The sequence below is a fragment of the Phodopus roborovskii genome, unplaced genomic scaffold (assembly GCF_943737965.1).
Source record: "Phodopus roborovskii unplaced genomic scaffold, PHOROB, whole genome shotgun sequence".
Classification (NCBI taxonomy): Eukaryota; Metazoa; Chordata; class Mammalia; order Rodentia; family Cricetidae; genus Phodopus; species Phodopus roborovskii.
In genome coordinates this window covers 7,247,004-7,261,896 of record NW_026126689.1, presented here as the reverse complement: position 1 = coordinate 7,261,896, position 14,893 = coordinate 7,247,004, and the positions used below count along the sequence as shown (strand labels likewise).

Sequence of the window (14,893 nt, the reverse complement as noted above, 5' to 3'; positions counted from 1 at the left end):
ATTAATTGTCTTTCTCAGGGTATTTTTGAGAATTGACAGTGAGATTGACTTTTTGATTTACTGTTCCTGCAAATAATTCCATACTTTAACCACATTAAAATTTATTTGACATTTAACTATAGTTTTTTATTACTAAAGAATTTATCAAAATATATTTTAAAAAAGAATAAACTATTCAGTGGTAGCTCTCACCTTTGATCCCAGCACTCGGGAGGCAGAGGCAGGTGGATCTCTGAGTTCCAGGACAGCCAGGGCTACAGAGGGAAACCATGTCTCCGTCCGTCCCCCCTACGCATACACGCACACACGCACGATACCAGCACCAAAAAGAGGAAAGAAAGACAGCATGAAAATTGACGTGTAAGAGGGGACCTGTACGCAGTGTCAGTACTGCAGATGTCCACTGGGAGGCGTTCACTGGCCTGAGAGGGAGAAGGGACAGTGCTCACAGAGGGCATCTCTGTTTGCAGAGGGGTCTTTAAGACGGGGCTTACAGGGAGGGAACAGGCTCTGCCACCATGTTTCCTCTGGTGACTGCCATGATGGGGACGGGATGGGGGGGCTTATCTTGAGGAACTCAAAATATGTTTTCTAATGAGATTGGTTTATTTACATAATTACAGATGGGTTTTTCTGAGTCTCTCTGGCTATCCTGGAACTAGCTCTGTAGACCAGGCTGACCTCAAACTCAAGAGATCCACCCGCCTCTGCCTCCCGAGTGCTGGGACTAAAGGCGTGCACCACCACCACTGGGCTAGATTCAGTGTTTCTTATGTATTCCTAGGGCTTTAATTTTTATTCTGAGGGCTGTGGATTCTTTGAGAAAATAAGCTGTGTCTTCACTATTCTATTATTTGTGTTTTTCATTAGAAGTGTGAGCGTCTGCTTCTGTTTCTTTACTGCCATGAAATGAGCCTGGCTTTCCAAGACCCTGTTCCTCTAACTGTAAGTGTTAATGTCATTTATACATGTTTACATGGTAGAATAATTTTTTAAAATTTGGCTTATGAGAACCTAATTTCTCATTTCAGTAATTTCTTGTATCTAATACAAGTCTCTTTTTTTTTTTTTTTTTTTTTTTTTTTTTTTTTGGAGAATGTGTGCAGGTGTTAGGGTGAGGGTGCAGAGGGACAGGCCCTCGCCGTGGGATTTTGGCCTCTCCAGTAATCCACAGGGATCTGCCTATCTCTGCCCCCTCGGTGCTGGGTTTGTAGTGTGCTTCATGCCTGACTCTTTACATAGGTGCTTGTGATCAAATACATGTCTTCATGCTTGCATGACTGAACTGTCTCCCCAGACTCCTAATCCACATCTTAAAGACACAACACATACGATGCTTTCTTATTAAATACATGCTAATTTTTTAGCACATAAAATATTTGGTGTCATTATGACATTTGTGTTGTGCATACCAGGTTTCCTCAACCTCCAAGGAAGTGACTCCTGACTGAAAAAGCAAAAGGTTTTTATTGCTAAGAACCAAACCGGCTGGGACCTCACTCTATCGAAGAGTAAGGCCTGTGCTTACAATTGCGAAGCGTTTTTCAAAGGGAAAAGGGAGAGGGAGGCTTGAGACCGCTAGTCTCAGCTCACAAGGTTTCCAAGGTTACAGAGATTTCACAGAGAGCAAGGCCGGCAGGCTCAGTGGCCTTACTCTCAAGATAATGGGGCAGGGAGGATGCTGGTGGTGAACTTCGGCTGTCTCCTTTATCTCCTGGGCTCTGGTCCTGCACTCCGAAGTCAGGGAGTTATCTTCTCTCTAGTTTTTTCTTCTTGCCATAAGCCCTAACGTATACCTCTTAGTCATTAATTTTCCATCACAATTTTCAAATCTACACATCATTTAGTTTGCTCACTTTCACACACACTCACACACACTCACTCACTTTCACACTCACACACTCTCACTGACTCATACACTTACTCACTTTCACACTCACACACTCACACACTCACTCACTCTCACACTCACACTCACTCATTTTCACACATTCACACACTCACTCACACAGTCACACACACTCAATTTCACACTCACACACTTACTTTCACACACTCACACTCACACACAGTCACACTTACATTCACACACTTTCACACTCACACATACTCAATCACACTCACACTCACTTTCACACACTCGGTTACTCACTTTCACACACTCACTCACACATGCTCACACACTCACTCATTTTCACACACACTTACTCACTTTCTCACACTCTCACACACACACTCACACTCACTCACTTTCACACTCACTCACTCACACACACACTCACACACATGCACACACACTCACTATCCTCTTATATCCTCTTGTGTCACTGATTCCCTTCTCCCCAAGATGTCTGTTTTCTTGTAGCACATATGTGTGCCTGTGTTTATGTATGTGTGGATGGGTAGGTGGGTGGATGTGTATTAAATCTAAATTCTATAGAAGACAGAGGACAGAATTCTGTTTTCCCACTACCCTGCCTTGTCTCCTCTCTACCACTTTAAAGCCTCTTCCTCCCTCCACATAGTCCCACTTTATTTACGTGTCCTTTGTAGCATTTCTTTCTCTCTCATTTAGTTAACATGATGATACCAAGTTTCATTCATCTTCTACAGATGATGTAATTTCCCTAAACAGATAAATATGTTAGTGCCAATTGGCTGATACTTTCTATTTGTTTCTTGGATATCCTTTCTCATCCCACCCAATTTACTTTCATGTTGCGATGGTTTTTTGGTGTCTGTATTAGAAGGCTTATATGGCATGAGTTGTTGGAGAAAATAGCCACTATTTTTTTAAAGACCTCTATAATTTTCCATATTTTCCTTGATAGGTCTAGACTTAAAATAGCAAGTAGAATTTAATAATGGAAAAATGCTGAGAATGTTTATCTCAAACAGATCTATATTGAAAGTGTGGAATAACTTTGATATCAGAAAGGATGCCACACATAAAATACGTCCTCCTTCTGTGGTTTCCAAGCTCTTTTTGAAATTGAATAGATGCGGTTGTGGTTGGGTTTTCTAAGACAGGATCTCGTGTATTTGAGGTTGGCCTCATAGCATAGAGGGAAAATGATCTTGAGTTCTTTGTCCTCCCAGTTACATTTCTACTTGTGGTCTGTTGGATTTTAAAAATTAATGCAAACTAGAAAAAAGAAAACTCATAAATAATTTAACTCAGGACGGTCAGTTTCATGTACAGTGAATATACAACTCCCTGTGTAGCTCTGACCGGCCTGGGAGCCTGTGTAGACCATGCTGGCCCTGGACTTGACGGGGTCATCTTGCATCACCATGTCTGTTTCCAATAGTTACATTTTTGGAAATAAGACTTTTCTTAGAGGACCATGGAATGAATGAGCCCAGGGTTTATATATGTAACCACTAAACTATAGCCGCAGCCCAAAAAAGGAAACTTAAAAATAGAACCCAAAATTGTTACTTTCTATGATTCTGACTTGCATTTTTATTCATAATAGCAGCAGGCACAAGTTAACCCGTTTTATATAAATCATTGCATTAAAAATTACCCTGAAATTGCCAGGGTTGTTCATTTGGAGTATAAACTAGTTTTCAGCAGGGTTAGAGTTTCCATGGTCATGCTATTTAGTGTCACATCTGAGGGTTGGGCCCTTCACTACTTGGAATAGTACAAAACAAAACCACGCTGGCCCATCCTTTTTAAATGGGTATTTGTTTGCTTGTTTAGAAACAGGGTCTCACCATGTAACTTCTGCTGGCCTGGAACTCACTAGCTAGACCAGGCTTGTCTGGGCCTCGTAGAGATTCTCCTGAATCTGCCTCCCCAGTGCTGGTATTCAAAACATGCACCAACACAACAAGGCTTCTCCATCATCAGATTTATCAGATAACTTTGCTGGATAAAACAAACATAGTTAACAGTTACTCAATTTCTTTTTCTTTTCCTTTTTTTTATAATGAGACTGGGTCTCACTATCATTGCTAACTAGATTATATGGTACTGAGCGACCTCCATACTGATTTCCATAATGAACTGATTTACATTCCCACCAGTAACATAGAAGAGTTTGCTTTTTCCTATACCTCATCAGCATTCTGTGCGAGCGTGCTGTGCGTTCATTACTTAATGGTAGCCATTTGGCTGGTGGGAGGTAGCACCTCAATGTAATTTTAGTTTTGACTTTCCTGATAAGGTTATTCAACATTTTTTTCTGAATGTGTATTGGCCATTTACACTTCACCTGTTCTGGGTTATATGTTCAGAGGACATTGTACAGCAAAGATGTTTGCACATTCATGTTTATTATAGCTCTGTTCACAGTAGCTGAGAGAATAGCCCTAACTGCTCATCATCTGCAGGTGAATGGATTTAAAAAATGGGGTGTGTGCGCATATTGGATTTTTAGCCATCTATAAAGAATATAAGTATGCCATTTTCTAGGAAATAGATACAAATAGAGATGATTCTATTAAATGAAATGCAGAAGGATGTTGCATATTTTCTCTCAGGTGTGGGTCTCCTGGTATCCCATGCACATATACTACATAAAAGGTAAAGGGACCTGGGGGTTTCGGAGAGGAGACTGTTGGGATGGAAGGAGAGTGTGGGCTAAAGGGAAGGAAGGGGGGAGACGGTCATGATACACGATATACATATATGATACACTTAAATTACCTGTATGATGCCCAACAGTATATACTATGAATGTAAACCAAAGTGTTAAGGTTTTAGAGAATATACCACAAAGCCTGTTTGTGGGACACAGCTGGCACTTGTAAATGTTGGTGAATAGGTTTGTTTCTTGATTTTATTTTTCACCAATGACAAAATAATGTGAAGAAAAATCGCATGTATTATATATATTATATGTATATAGGATCAGGTACAACTTATCTACTTATATTATAATAATTCATTTGTTTTGTAAGGTGCCTGATTATTATAAAATAATTAAAAACCCAATGGACTTATCAACCATCAAGAAAAGACTTCAGGAGGATTATTGCATGTATACAAAGCCTGAAGATTTTGTGGCTGATTTTAGATTGATCTTCCAAAACTGTGCTGAATTCAATGAGGTGAGATGGGGAGAGGCAACGGCAATGTGAAGAGTAATCTTAACCCAAACAGCTTGCCAACAGTGAGGTGCCCAGGCCTGCCAGGGTATAAAGGAGGTTTAGGAAGACTTGCCCACATGTAATCTGCAGTTTTATCATGTACTGAGTACAAATGCAAGACACCTGATACGAGACAGATTAGGAAATATATAAGTGTCTAGCACCCCTTCCTTTTTATTTTGCAAACTCTGTGTACTTTTAGACTTTGATTTCTGTGTTTGTCTTGAAATAGTAAGAATGTACCAAAAAGTACTGAAACTTTAACAATCTTCTCATATCACTCTGTCTGAACTATGTCTATCCCGTTGGTTTTTCTGTTTGTTCCTCCTTTATACAACGCTTTTTCATTCTTGAGATGACCTTGCATGATGAACTTGTCATCCTGCTGGTGTGATCCGTCCCTGTCATTACCACTTCCCTTTGAACGATTCGGTAAAAAGGCTTACTTATTAGCTGGCCCTCTCTAGACTTGATGTCGCCAGGCTTTTACTTGTTTGACATTAGTGACTTGTCTACAGTCTCAAGAGTCCGTTGTTTCATAGTTGTGTGACAGAAAGGAACAGAATTATGAGGTTATTTTTATTGACTGAGACATTGGTCATTCGGTTTTTAATTCCTATCTTTATTTTATCCCACAGCCTGATTCGGAAGTAGCCAATGCTGGTATGAAACTTGAAAGCTATTTTGAAGAACTTTTAAAGAATCTTTACCCAGAAAAAAGGTTCCCGAAACTAGAATTCAGGAGTGAACCAGAAGACAGTAAGTTGAGTGATGACTCAGACGATGACTTTGTGCAGCCCCGGAAGAGGCGGCTCAAGAGCATGGAGGACCGGCAGCTGCTGAAGTAGGCGGTCCTGGCTAAGAGAATGTCCTTTACAGAAACAAAGACAAAACCTTGTCAGTGATTTAACATCGTGACACAGCAGGGTATGTGAGCTCTCTGATGTGTTTTTGCTGTTCACTAGACTTTGGTTTCTTTAATGACCCATTTCTTTAACCTCTTGTCATTGACAATTTAAAAAAGAGGAATGAAGGAAGGAAATGTATAGAAGAATAAGAGGAGGAAGAAGAGGTAGGAAAAGAAGAAACAGCAAAGAAAGAAAAGACATTCTTCCCACTTGGATTTTATACAACAATCGGGAATAAAAGCTACAATAGAAAGAAAATAGATTTTGAAGTAAGTTGAGACTTTAGTGTGATTTGAGTGTGTGTGATAATCCATTTTTAGAATATTAATGTCACTACCCATTAATTATGGCCAACTGTAAGAGTTGGGTTTACTGTGCTTCAAAGCAACCCTCCCCAAACACGAGTGGGAAGAAGAGTTCTTTCCAGGGTACCTGCTGGGAAGGTGTGGACAGATGCTGTTGAGACACCCAGTAGTGTCCGTGTGAGGTGGAAAGTGCATTAAAGAAAATCAGGAAAAACAAACGTTTGCTATTGTTTTTGTTTTCATCTTGTCAGAAATGTTGGGCATAGCAGGTCTTCAAGGCCATCTTCTCATGTCTTTCTAGATCTACCTTTTCTTCAGCTCCCTTTAAGGGAATAAGTGTGTGTGCTAGGTGGTTAGGGGTTGTTTCCCCTGCTGTGCAGGTGGTGCTTGTAAAGCTCATTGTTTGCAGGGAGGCTTCTCTCTTGTCTGTCTGTCTATTTCAAGTCAGGGTCTCACTCCATGGCCCTCACTATATAGTTCTGGAACTCACTGTGTCAACCAAGCAAGCCTTGTAATCAGAGCGCCACCTGCCTCTACCTCCTGAGTGCTGGGATTAAAGGTGTGTGCCACTATGCCCAGCTTCTAGTGTGGCTTTTAGTAGTACCGTCAAATACCAATATTTGATAGAAGATTTCATCTTGTGCCCTGGTGGTCACCCAGTTTAAGTTCCCGTCTTTATCGTTTCAAGTGGAAAGTATGTTGCCGGGTTTGGAAAAGATCAGTGGTTGGGAGGTGGTATAAGTGGAAAACTTTTTTTCTGTAGCATCTCTTTGCTGGTTTTCTGCTCACTTGTTTTTAACAGAACTTCATATTTTGTCATTGATCTGCCTTAATTTAGAATTTTTCTTTCTGGGAGAGAAAAAATATGTATTCTTTTTTTCTTGTTTGGTGGATTTTGGGGGTGGGGTGGGGAGGATGGGTGGAGGCTCAGATGAACAAAGCACCAAATGAGATTAAGATAGAATAAAATCATTGTATCGTTTTAGTAGCCCAAGATTTGACACAATACAAGAACATTTTAGTTTGCCATAGTAAACTTAGAGAAGATTTTTTTTCTTTAGATTGACAGACTAAAAACACAGCTGCCGTGAGGCGCCTCCTACGAGTTGAAGTGTATGTAGCTGGGTGTGGTCAATGTAGTAGCACACAGTGCCAGCAGCACTTGGAAGGGAGGAGAATCAGAAGTTGCAAGTCACCCTACATAGCCAGGTTGAAGCCAGCCTGTGCTGGAGAACGTCGTGTGCATACCTTATTAGCAATAGTTTCCCGTTATCTAAGTAAACAGTCTATAACCCAGTTAAGTGTTGTAACTGTCTCCATCAGTTTCCTAAACGTGTGTTATATGGTGATGTGTGCTGTGCTGACATCCGTTCTGCAAACACAGTCTGATCAAATTTTGACAACATATAGACCCTAGGGAAAGTGGTGTTCAGCTCTGTCTGGTCCTTCTACCTCTACCTCCCTGGTGCAGGGATTAAAGTAGTACACCACCATGCCCTAGGCTTTGGGGGTTTTGTTTAGTTAGTTGGGGAAAGTGGATAACATTTGTACCTTAAACTTGTGTGATTGAGTCCAGCATTTTGAGTGGAGCAGCTGTGGAAACTGCTGTTATTTTAAAGATTTATTTATTTTTATTTCACACGTGTGCACATTTGCCTCCATATATGTATGTACACCATGTATGTGTCAGGTGCCCGCCCACCTAGGCGAAGAGGGTATATACCCTGGAACTGGAGTTACAGAGGATTGTCAGCCACCGTATGGGTGCTGGGAACCAAACCTAGGTCCTCTCTGCAAGAGCAATAACAATGCTCTTAACCACTGAGCCATCTCTCCAACCCCAGCTGTGGGACTTTGGGCAATACATTTCTTTTTGCTATCTTAGAATACTGTGATTGTCTTCCATACTTGTCACCTGAGTTAAAGCAGTACTAATGTAAATTATTTTGAGAATTGTCAATAAGGGGAGGCAGAGCTCCATTAAGGTAACCATAATTTTTATGTACTTCAGCCAGAATGTCTACTAAAATACTCCAAACAATCACTATTGTATTCTATGCCATAGTAACCTTTCAAAATAATGTTACGTTTCACCATTACCAGTTTTTGCTGAATCAAAGACAGTTGAGAACCATGTTTCATGTAATGGCAACTAATATATTATTAAAAGAAATGATCTTGAGTTTTTTCTACAAGTAACAGTGCTGTGGTGATGTCTAAGTCTCATGACATAATGATTGACAAGCGACAATGTGTTCAGGTGAATACATGCTCAACGGTCATAAACTAATGGAAGCTTAAAGAAAGTCAAACTCCACGTAACATGGATTTTTGAGAATACCCCCACCCCACCCCCAAAAAAAGAAAAGAAAATATTCGTTATGATTTAGCAGTCTTGATCTAAACTTAGTCCAGCATTTACCTCTGAGCCCTGGATCAAAGTTCCAGGGTGTGGTGTCATGTCATTCCCTGCCACTTACACCCTGCTCTGTTGACTGTGACCATTACCGTGTATGCAGACCACACTGGGGCTGAGGGGTACTAACTCCAACCCAAAGCTTTCCCTGTGCCGAGAGGCACCGGATCGCTCTGGCCGTGGGGAAACCACGCAGCAACTTGCATGGCTAAGACAGAAGCATAAAAGGACTGGGCAGTAGTGATGAAGGCAGGCAGGTGACATCTCACATCAGCGCCTGGCGGTGTGTGCGCTTTACATGGAGTTCACAGGAATTCACAGCCTCCTCCTCTTCCGGATGAGGAGGGGAGAATAAAATGACTCCCGCCACTATCGGTACAGAAGAGTAACTTGAGAACACTGTCAGAAAGGCCACCTCCAGTCAGGATGTGGCTACACTGCCAGGCTCTCATTTAAAAGGTGTGTTTGCAGTTCGCCGCTGTGAGCAGTGTGTATATTTTTTATATTGCTTCACATGTAAAGGAGGCTATCCTTTTGCTGAGGCCCAATCCACACTAATGTGAGTAGCTTCCTGAGAACCAAAAGATTTTGAGTTCCAACTGAAAGTGCTGTAAAAAGAAAGTTGTGTTTATTTTCTGTTGATCTAAAATCCATATGATCTGGTTGGTCATTAAAATTGTGGACATGATTCTGAACTCAAGTACTGTATTTTTTTTTTTTTTATCAAATAACCATGCCATATCTTGTAAGTATTTTATAGTTCTGTGTAAACTTCTAATAGATAATTTTACATTTCACATTTCTTTTGTCTTGGGTAGGAGTTCCGTCCTAATTCCCATACAGGTGTCTTACATCTTACGTCCCTGCACTCAGGTCACAGGCTCCTCCATGGACACTTTGAAAGTTGTGAAGGGCATCTGTGGCAACAGTCATTTTAGATTTTGTTGTTGGTTCTTCAGGGATTGGTGCTTTGAATTTAATAAAAATTAACTGGTGGATTTTTTTTTTAATACTGTGAATATTTTACCAAGATGTTTGTAATAGAAGACTCAGTGAAAAAACGCATTTTAGTAGCATTTTACCTAGTTTGAGCCCTTTATTCTTAGCCCTCATCTGTTCTTAAAACTATAGTGTTGTTGCCTGTAGGGATGTGCTATGGTCCAAATAACAGGAAAGCATTTTTTTAATTCTAAAATGTATGTCCTTTACCTTACAAAGATAAACCAAGAAAAGAAAATGACAAATGAGAAAGAAAATACACTGATATTTTCCTCCTTGGAAGTAGATTTTAACAGTGATAATGGTTACCTTATCTGGTCTCTTTAAGAATGTACTAATGATGGTGTTAAGAAAGCCACCCCAAAACCCACAGAGACAGCTGACCAGAGGTAGTGGAAGCTCACAGACTCTACACCGATAGCTGGAGAGCCTGCATGGGACTAAACTAGGCCCTCTGCATATGGCGACAGTTGTCACAGCTTGGTCTGTTTGAGGGGCCCCTGGCAGTGGGCCCAGGATCTGTCTCTGGTGCGTGAGCTAGCCTTTTGGAACCCATTCTCTATGGTGAGATGCCTTGCTTAGCTTTGATGCAGTGGGGAGGGGCTTGGTTCTGCCTCAACTTAATGTGCCAGGGTTTGCTGACTCCCCATGGGAAACCTTACCCTTTCTGAGGAGTGGATGGGGGGAGGGGGGAGGGGGAATTAATTTTTAAAAAACTTTTAATGAAAACAGTTGTTACCCCAGCATACAGTTGATATTACAGAAGGGTGTTTTGTCATGAAAACCCACTGGAGGAAGAAAGTAGCACAGGGTGTAGACTGGTTGGTATCTTAAAACTTTGCTTGTATTAATTTTTTTGGTAAAGTGTTGGAAAGTGCGATACTCAGAAATGATACCATTTTATGTGTATTGGTGTTTTGCTTGTATCTATCTCAGTGCCATAAGCATGAGGTATGGACATTGAACCATCATGTATGTGCTGAGAATTGAACTTGGGTCCTCTAAAAAAGCAGTCACTGTATTTGTTTCTCGAGACAGGGTTTCTCTGTATTGCTTCAGAGCCTGTCCTAGAACTCACTCTGTAGACCAGGCTGGTCTCGAGCTCACTCACAGAGATCCACCTGCCTCTGCCTCCCGAGTACTGGGACTAAAGGCGTGCACCACCAACGCCCAGCTAGTGTTTTTAACCACTGAACCATCTCTCCAGCTCCACTACTGGGCTTTTAACTTTTAACGATCCTCTTTGGTGGAAACAATCAATTTGATTAGTTTCGTAACATTTAACAATTGTGTCTTTGCACACTCTGTAATGCGGCACGAAAGAAGGGTGGTTTTATCACCCCCACCATTTAGCAGGAAGTGTGCAAACAAATTCTCTGCCTTAATCCCAAGACAAATGAACCAGAAAATGTAGTATCAATAGTAAGTTATCTAGTCCAGTCTCTCTCTAACTCATTTCACCAATCATGTGTATATTAAGAGATTCCAAAGAAAGAAAATTTAGCACCATCTTACAGAACGTAATCACCTATTGTAGATTATACTCTGAAGAGTTTTAGATCAAATTCTACATGCAAAACTATTAGATTCTGATGTACTATTTCTACTATTTACTATTATTTAGTATCTTAACCAATCAGTGGCTCAGTCTTTAGGGAATCTGTGAAATAAGCCCAGTAAGTTCTTAATAAGAAAGTGACTTGGAATTTGCTTCTACTACTGACTAATAAGGTAAGTGTGCTAAACAACCTCCACAAGCAGCTTGCAATTTGTGCTGTAGAAAAGTTGTGCTATCAAGGTAGTCATCATGGATCCTGTTACAAAGCATGCTAAAAGCTTGCTAGGCTGATTTGCTATTGTCTCAGAAGCCTGCGTGCTAGGCAGCCCTGTGAAGTTCCTGAATCCTGAGTATCCCATAAACACTGAGAATTATTTGATTTAACTGTCTCTAAACTTCAGCTTTGGGATTTTTTTCAGTTGTAAACTTACAAAAGGTTGCTTGTCTTGTCCCTGCAAATGTAGCCAACATAGTTTTCCATCAAATACATTTGGCCTGAAATAATACCTAGGTTTTAAGGTTAGTTTGTCTGTTAGCCAGATTAATCACTTGAACTTTTTCCATATAGCTTAGAGTTAGAAATCTTCTAGGCTTGTAAGAAAGCCCATGTGTATGTATACCTTGAAAAAGCCTATAATACAGTTGGTCTTTCAAATTTATGTTTTATTGTTTTGCTTTGGTTTGCTTTTTTGAGGTGGAGTCTTTCTATATAACATGTAGCCTGGGCTGTCCTGGAAGTCTATATAGACCAGGCTGGCCTTGAACGCAAAGAGAGCTGCCTATTTCTGGCTTATATATGGGTTTCAAGTCCAAGATTCACCAGTCAGATGAATATTTAGGGGGAAAGGAAGTGTCTGCACGCTTTTAATCTCAGCACTTGGGTAGAAGGATTTCTGTGGGTCTATAGAGTTCCAGGATAGCCAGGGCTACATAGACAAACCAAGTCTTGAGAAACCAAAAAGGAAAGTGTTCATCATAATATACACAGATCTTTGTCTTTATTTTGTACATATTGTTGCTATATTAATAGACACAATCTGGAGATGACCGAAGTATAAGGAAGGGTATACATTCTACCTAAGATGGGCTATTTGATCTCCATCCGGAGTCCTGCGTCCAGTCCTCTAAACTAAGTTTGTAAGAAACTGTCTGATTCGAAGCCATTCATAGACTGGTTTAGTAGAGTGCTCCCTCAGCAGGCATGCCTCTTGTATGTATGCACTAATGCAGCACTTCATTGTGGCTGCAGCTGTGGTCCTTTCCCACTGTTGGGGATGGGGGGACCCTGAGCCAGCCCGGTGGTCTGAAACTGTAGTGGGATTCCAAAATAAATAAGCCTCAACAGCAATAAAAGATAAAACAAGCACAGAAGCTTTAGATGACGTCTTTCCCAGTAGAACTTGGCGTGTGTAACCAGTACCCATACAGTATGTAAGTAGTTACATGTTATAGGAAAGCTGCATGAGCATCATCAGAATCAATGATTTCCTCCTAACAGTAAAGGCAGTTAACAGTGTATGAAAAAAAATTAACTTCATTCTTGGTAGTTACATACCAAATAAAGTAGTGGTTTTTTTGTTTGTTTGTTTGTTTTTTTAAAACTATCAAGGCCATATTTTAAATTCAGTGATACCAGCCTAGTTTCTTGCCTTAGCTGCAGAATCTCTGTCCTTCAGCCACAGACCACGTGGAGCAATACCAAATGTTTTATCTAAGTAGTTGATGCCAAGTAAGAAAGGGTATATTCTCCACACACCACCTTCTCTATTCCCATTCAATCTCTGGGTTTATTGGTTTTTTTGGGGGGGTGGTAGGTTGTTGTTGAGTTCGGTTGGTTTTAGACACCCAAGCTGGCTCTGAACTTGCTTTATTTGATGATGACCTTGAACTCCTGATCCCCCTGCCCTCTCTGTTGCTGAGACTAGAGGCATGCACTTCCATGTGGGTAAGTATGTCCTAAAGAGGTTTGCATATATTGTTTCCCGAGAAAGAGAGCCCCCACTACATTTTTGTGCGTGCCTTGGCTGTCTTAAAATACACTTGTTTTCTTAACTACCACATTCGGAAATGAAACCGTTAAAAAAATGGTAACAGTGAAGATCAAAAATTCGTTTTTCCTCTGGTAACCATAGTATTGTAGGTCCTCATTTAATTTGCTATAAGAGAAAAAAAAAAGTTGGTAAGTATTTGTTCTTAGATCTTAATTTTTTGTAAATTATATTATCATTTACCTTTTGAAATGGCAATGCTAGCTTTATAATTGAAAGTTGTAAATATAAAGGAAAATTCACACTCTAAACACATTCTTTTTGTTTGTTTTATTGAGGCAGGGTCTATAGGTAGTCTTGGCAGGCCTTGAACTTATATCACCTGCCTCTGCCTCCCGAGTGCTGGGATTAAAGGCCTGTATCACCATGTCTGGCACTACAGACATACTCTTTAATGATTGAATTTTTTGTTTTTTGTTTTTTTGTTTTTTTTTTTCAAGACAGAGTTTCTCTGTGTGACCGCCCTGACTGTCCTGGAACTCACTCTGTACACCAGGCTGGCCTTGACCTCACAGAAATCTGTCTAATTCTGCGTCCCAAGTGCTGAGACTAAAGGTTTGCACTGCCCCCACCCAGCCTAGTGATTGAATTTTTATTTATTGACTCAACCGTCTCTTTAAGTTTGTGTTTTTCCAGTCAGATGACTGCTATGCAAATTATCTTGTTTTTGAAAAACTGTGCATATGACCACAGAAATAAGGTGTGTATGCACATGTGTGTGGGGTAATTATTCTGAAGACGTACCACCAGGGTGTGTTCATAGGTATGGATCGTAAAGCCAACATTCTCCAATGCTGAGTTCCTGGGTCACACCCCAGCAACAGGAAAAGGACTGGCGTGTATGTGGGTGTGAGTTGGAAATTTTAGGGCACGCTACATGACCTGTAGGTTTCTTATTTGTAAAACTACTTTTAAAATTGTGAGCTGGTTGTGGTAGCTCACACCTAAGAGCCAACCACAGCACTTGGAAGGCTGAGGAGGGAGGCCACCACATTTAAATGTAAGGAAGGGAAATTAACATAAGACAGGGTGTTTTTTACATTGGTGTAAATAAAGGGCATGGCAGTCATTTTGTAATACTGAAAGGAAACACGTGATGTTAACATTATGTGAGGGAGGAAAGTTCTCAGACCTTCCTTTCTCAGTGCTAGCCGAGTCCAGACTGACCTGTGCCCCACCTTCATCCACAGCCTCCAGAGAAGTAAGGAGCCTACACACAGCTCAGGGCCATTTCATTGCATAAGCCAAAACACTGCCTGCCTTCATAACCTTTAATGTTGGGTAGACTAATCATGAAAGGTGAGAAAGGAAAATTCAAAGGGAAAAGAGCCAGTACTTTGCAGCAGAACTTAGCTTTTTTTTTGTGGGGGGGGTGAAGCCTTTAGGGGCCATCAAGTGCCTTCCCTAGTCAGTGCCATAGTGCTCTACTAAGGAGTTTGCTCAGGCAGGCTTCATCTTAGGTGGATGAGCTTATGTAGCTCTGGAACTATTCCCGATGCAGTGGGACTAGAGGTCAGCTTACTTGTGGCAGATGGAAATTACAAAGCTCACTTTCCAGC

At 40.8% G+C, this 14,893-nt stretch overlaps 1 protein-coding gene across 2 annotated transcripts in view; it reads left to right on the top strand.

Moving 5' to 3' along the window:
* Positions 1–6,531, top strand: part of Trim24 (tripartite motif containing 24) — a 100,571-nt gene extending 94,040 nt beyond the window's left edge. For both annotated transcript variants that reach the window (XM_051174644.1, XM_051174643.1), the window contains exons 17-19: positions 871–945; positions 4,912–5,061; positions 5,739–6,531. In XM_051174644.1, coding sequence (XP_051030601.1) covers positions 871–945; positions 4,912–5,061; positions 5,739–5,948 — 435 coding nt within the window. In that variant the 3' untranslated portion in view covers positions 5,949–6,531. The remainder of the gene's footprint in view (positions 1–870; positions 946–4,911; positions 5,062–5,738) is intronic.
* Positions 6,532–14,893: the final 8,362 nt, after the last annotated feature.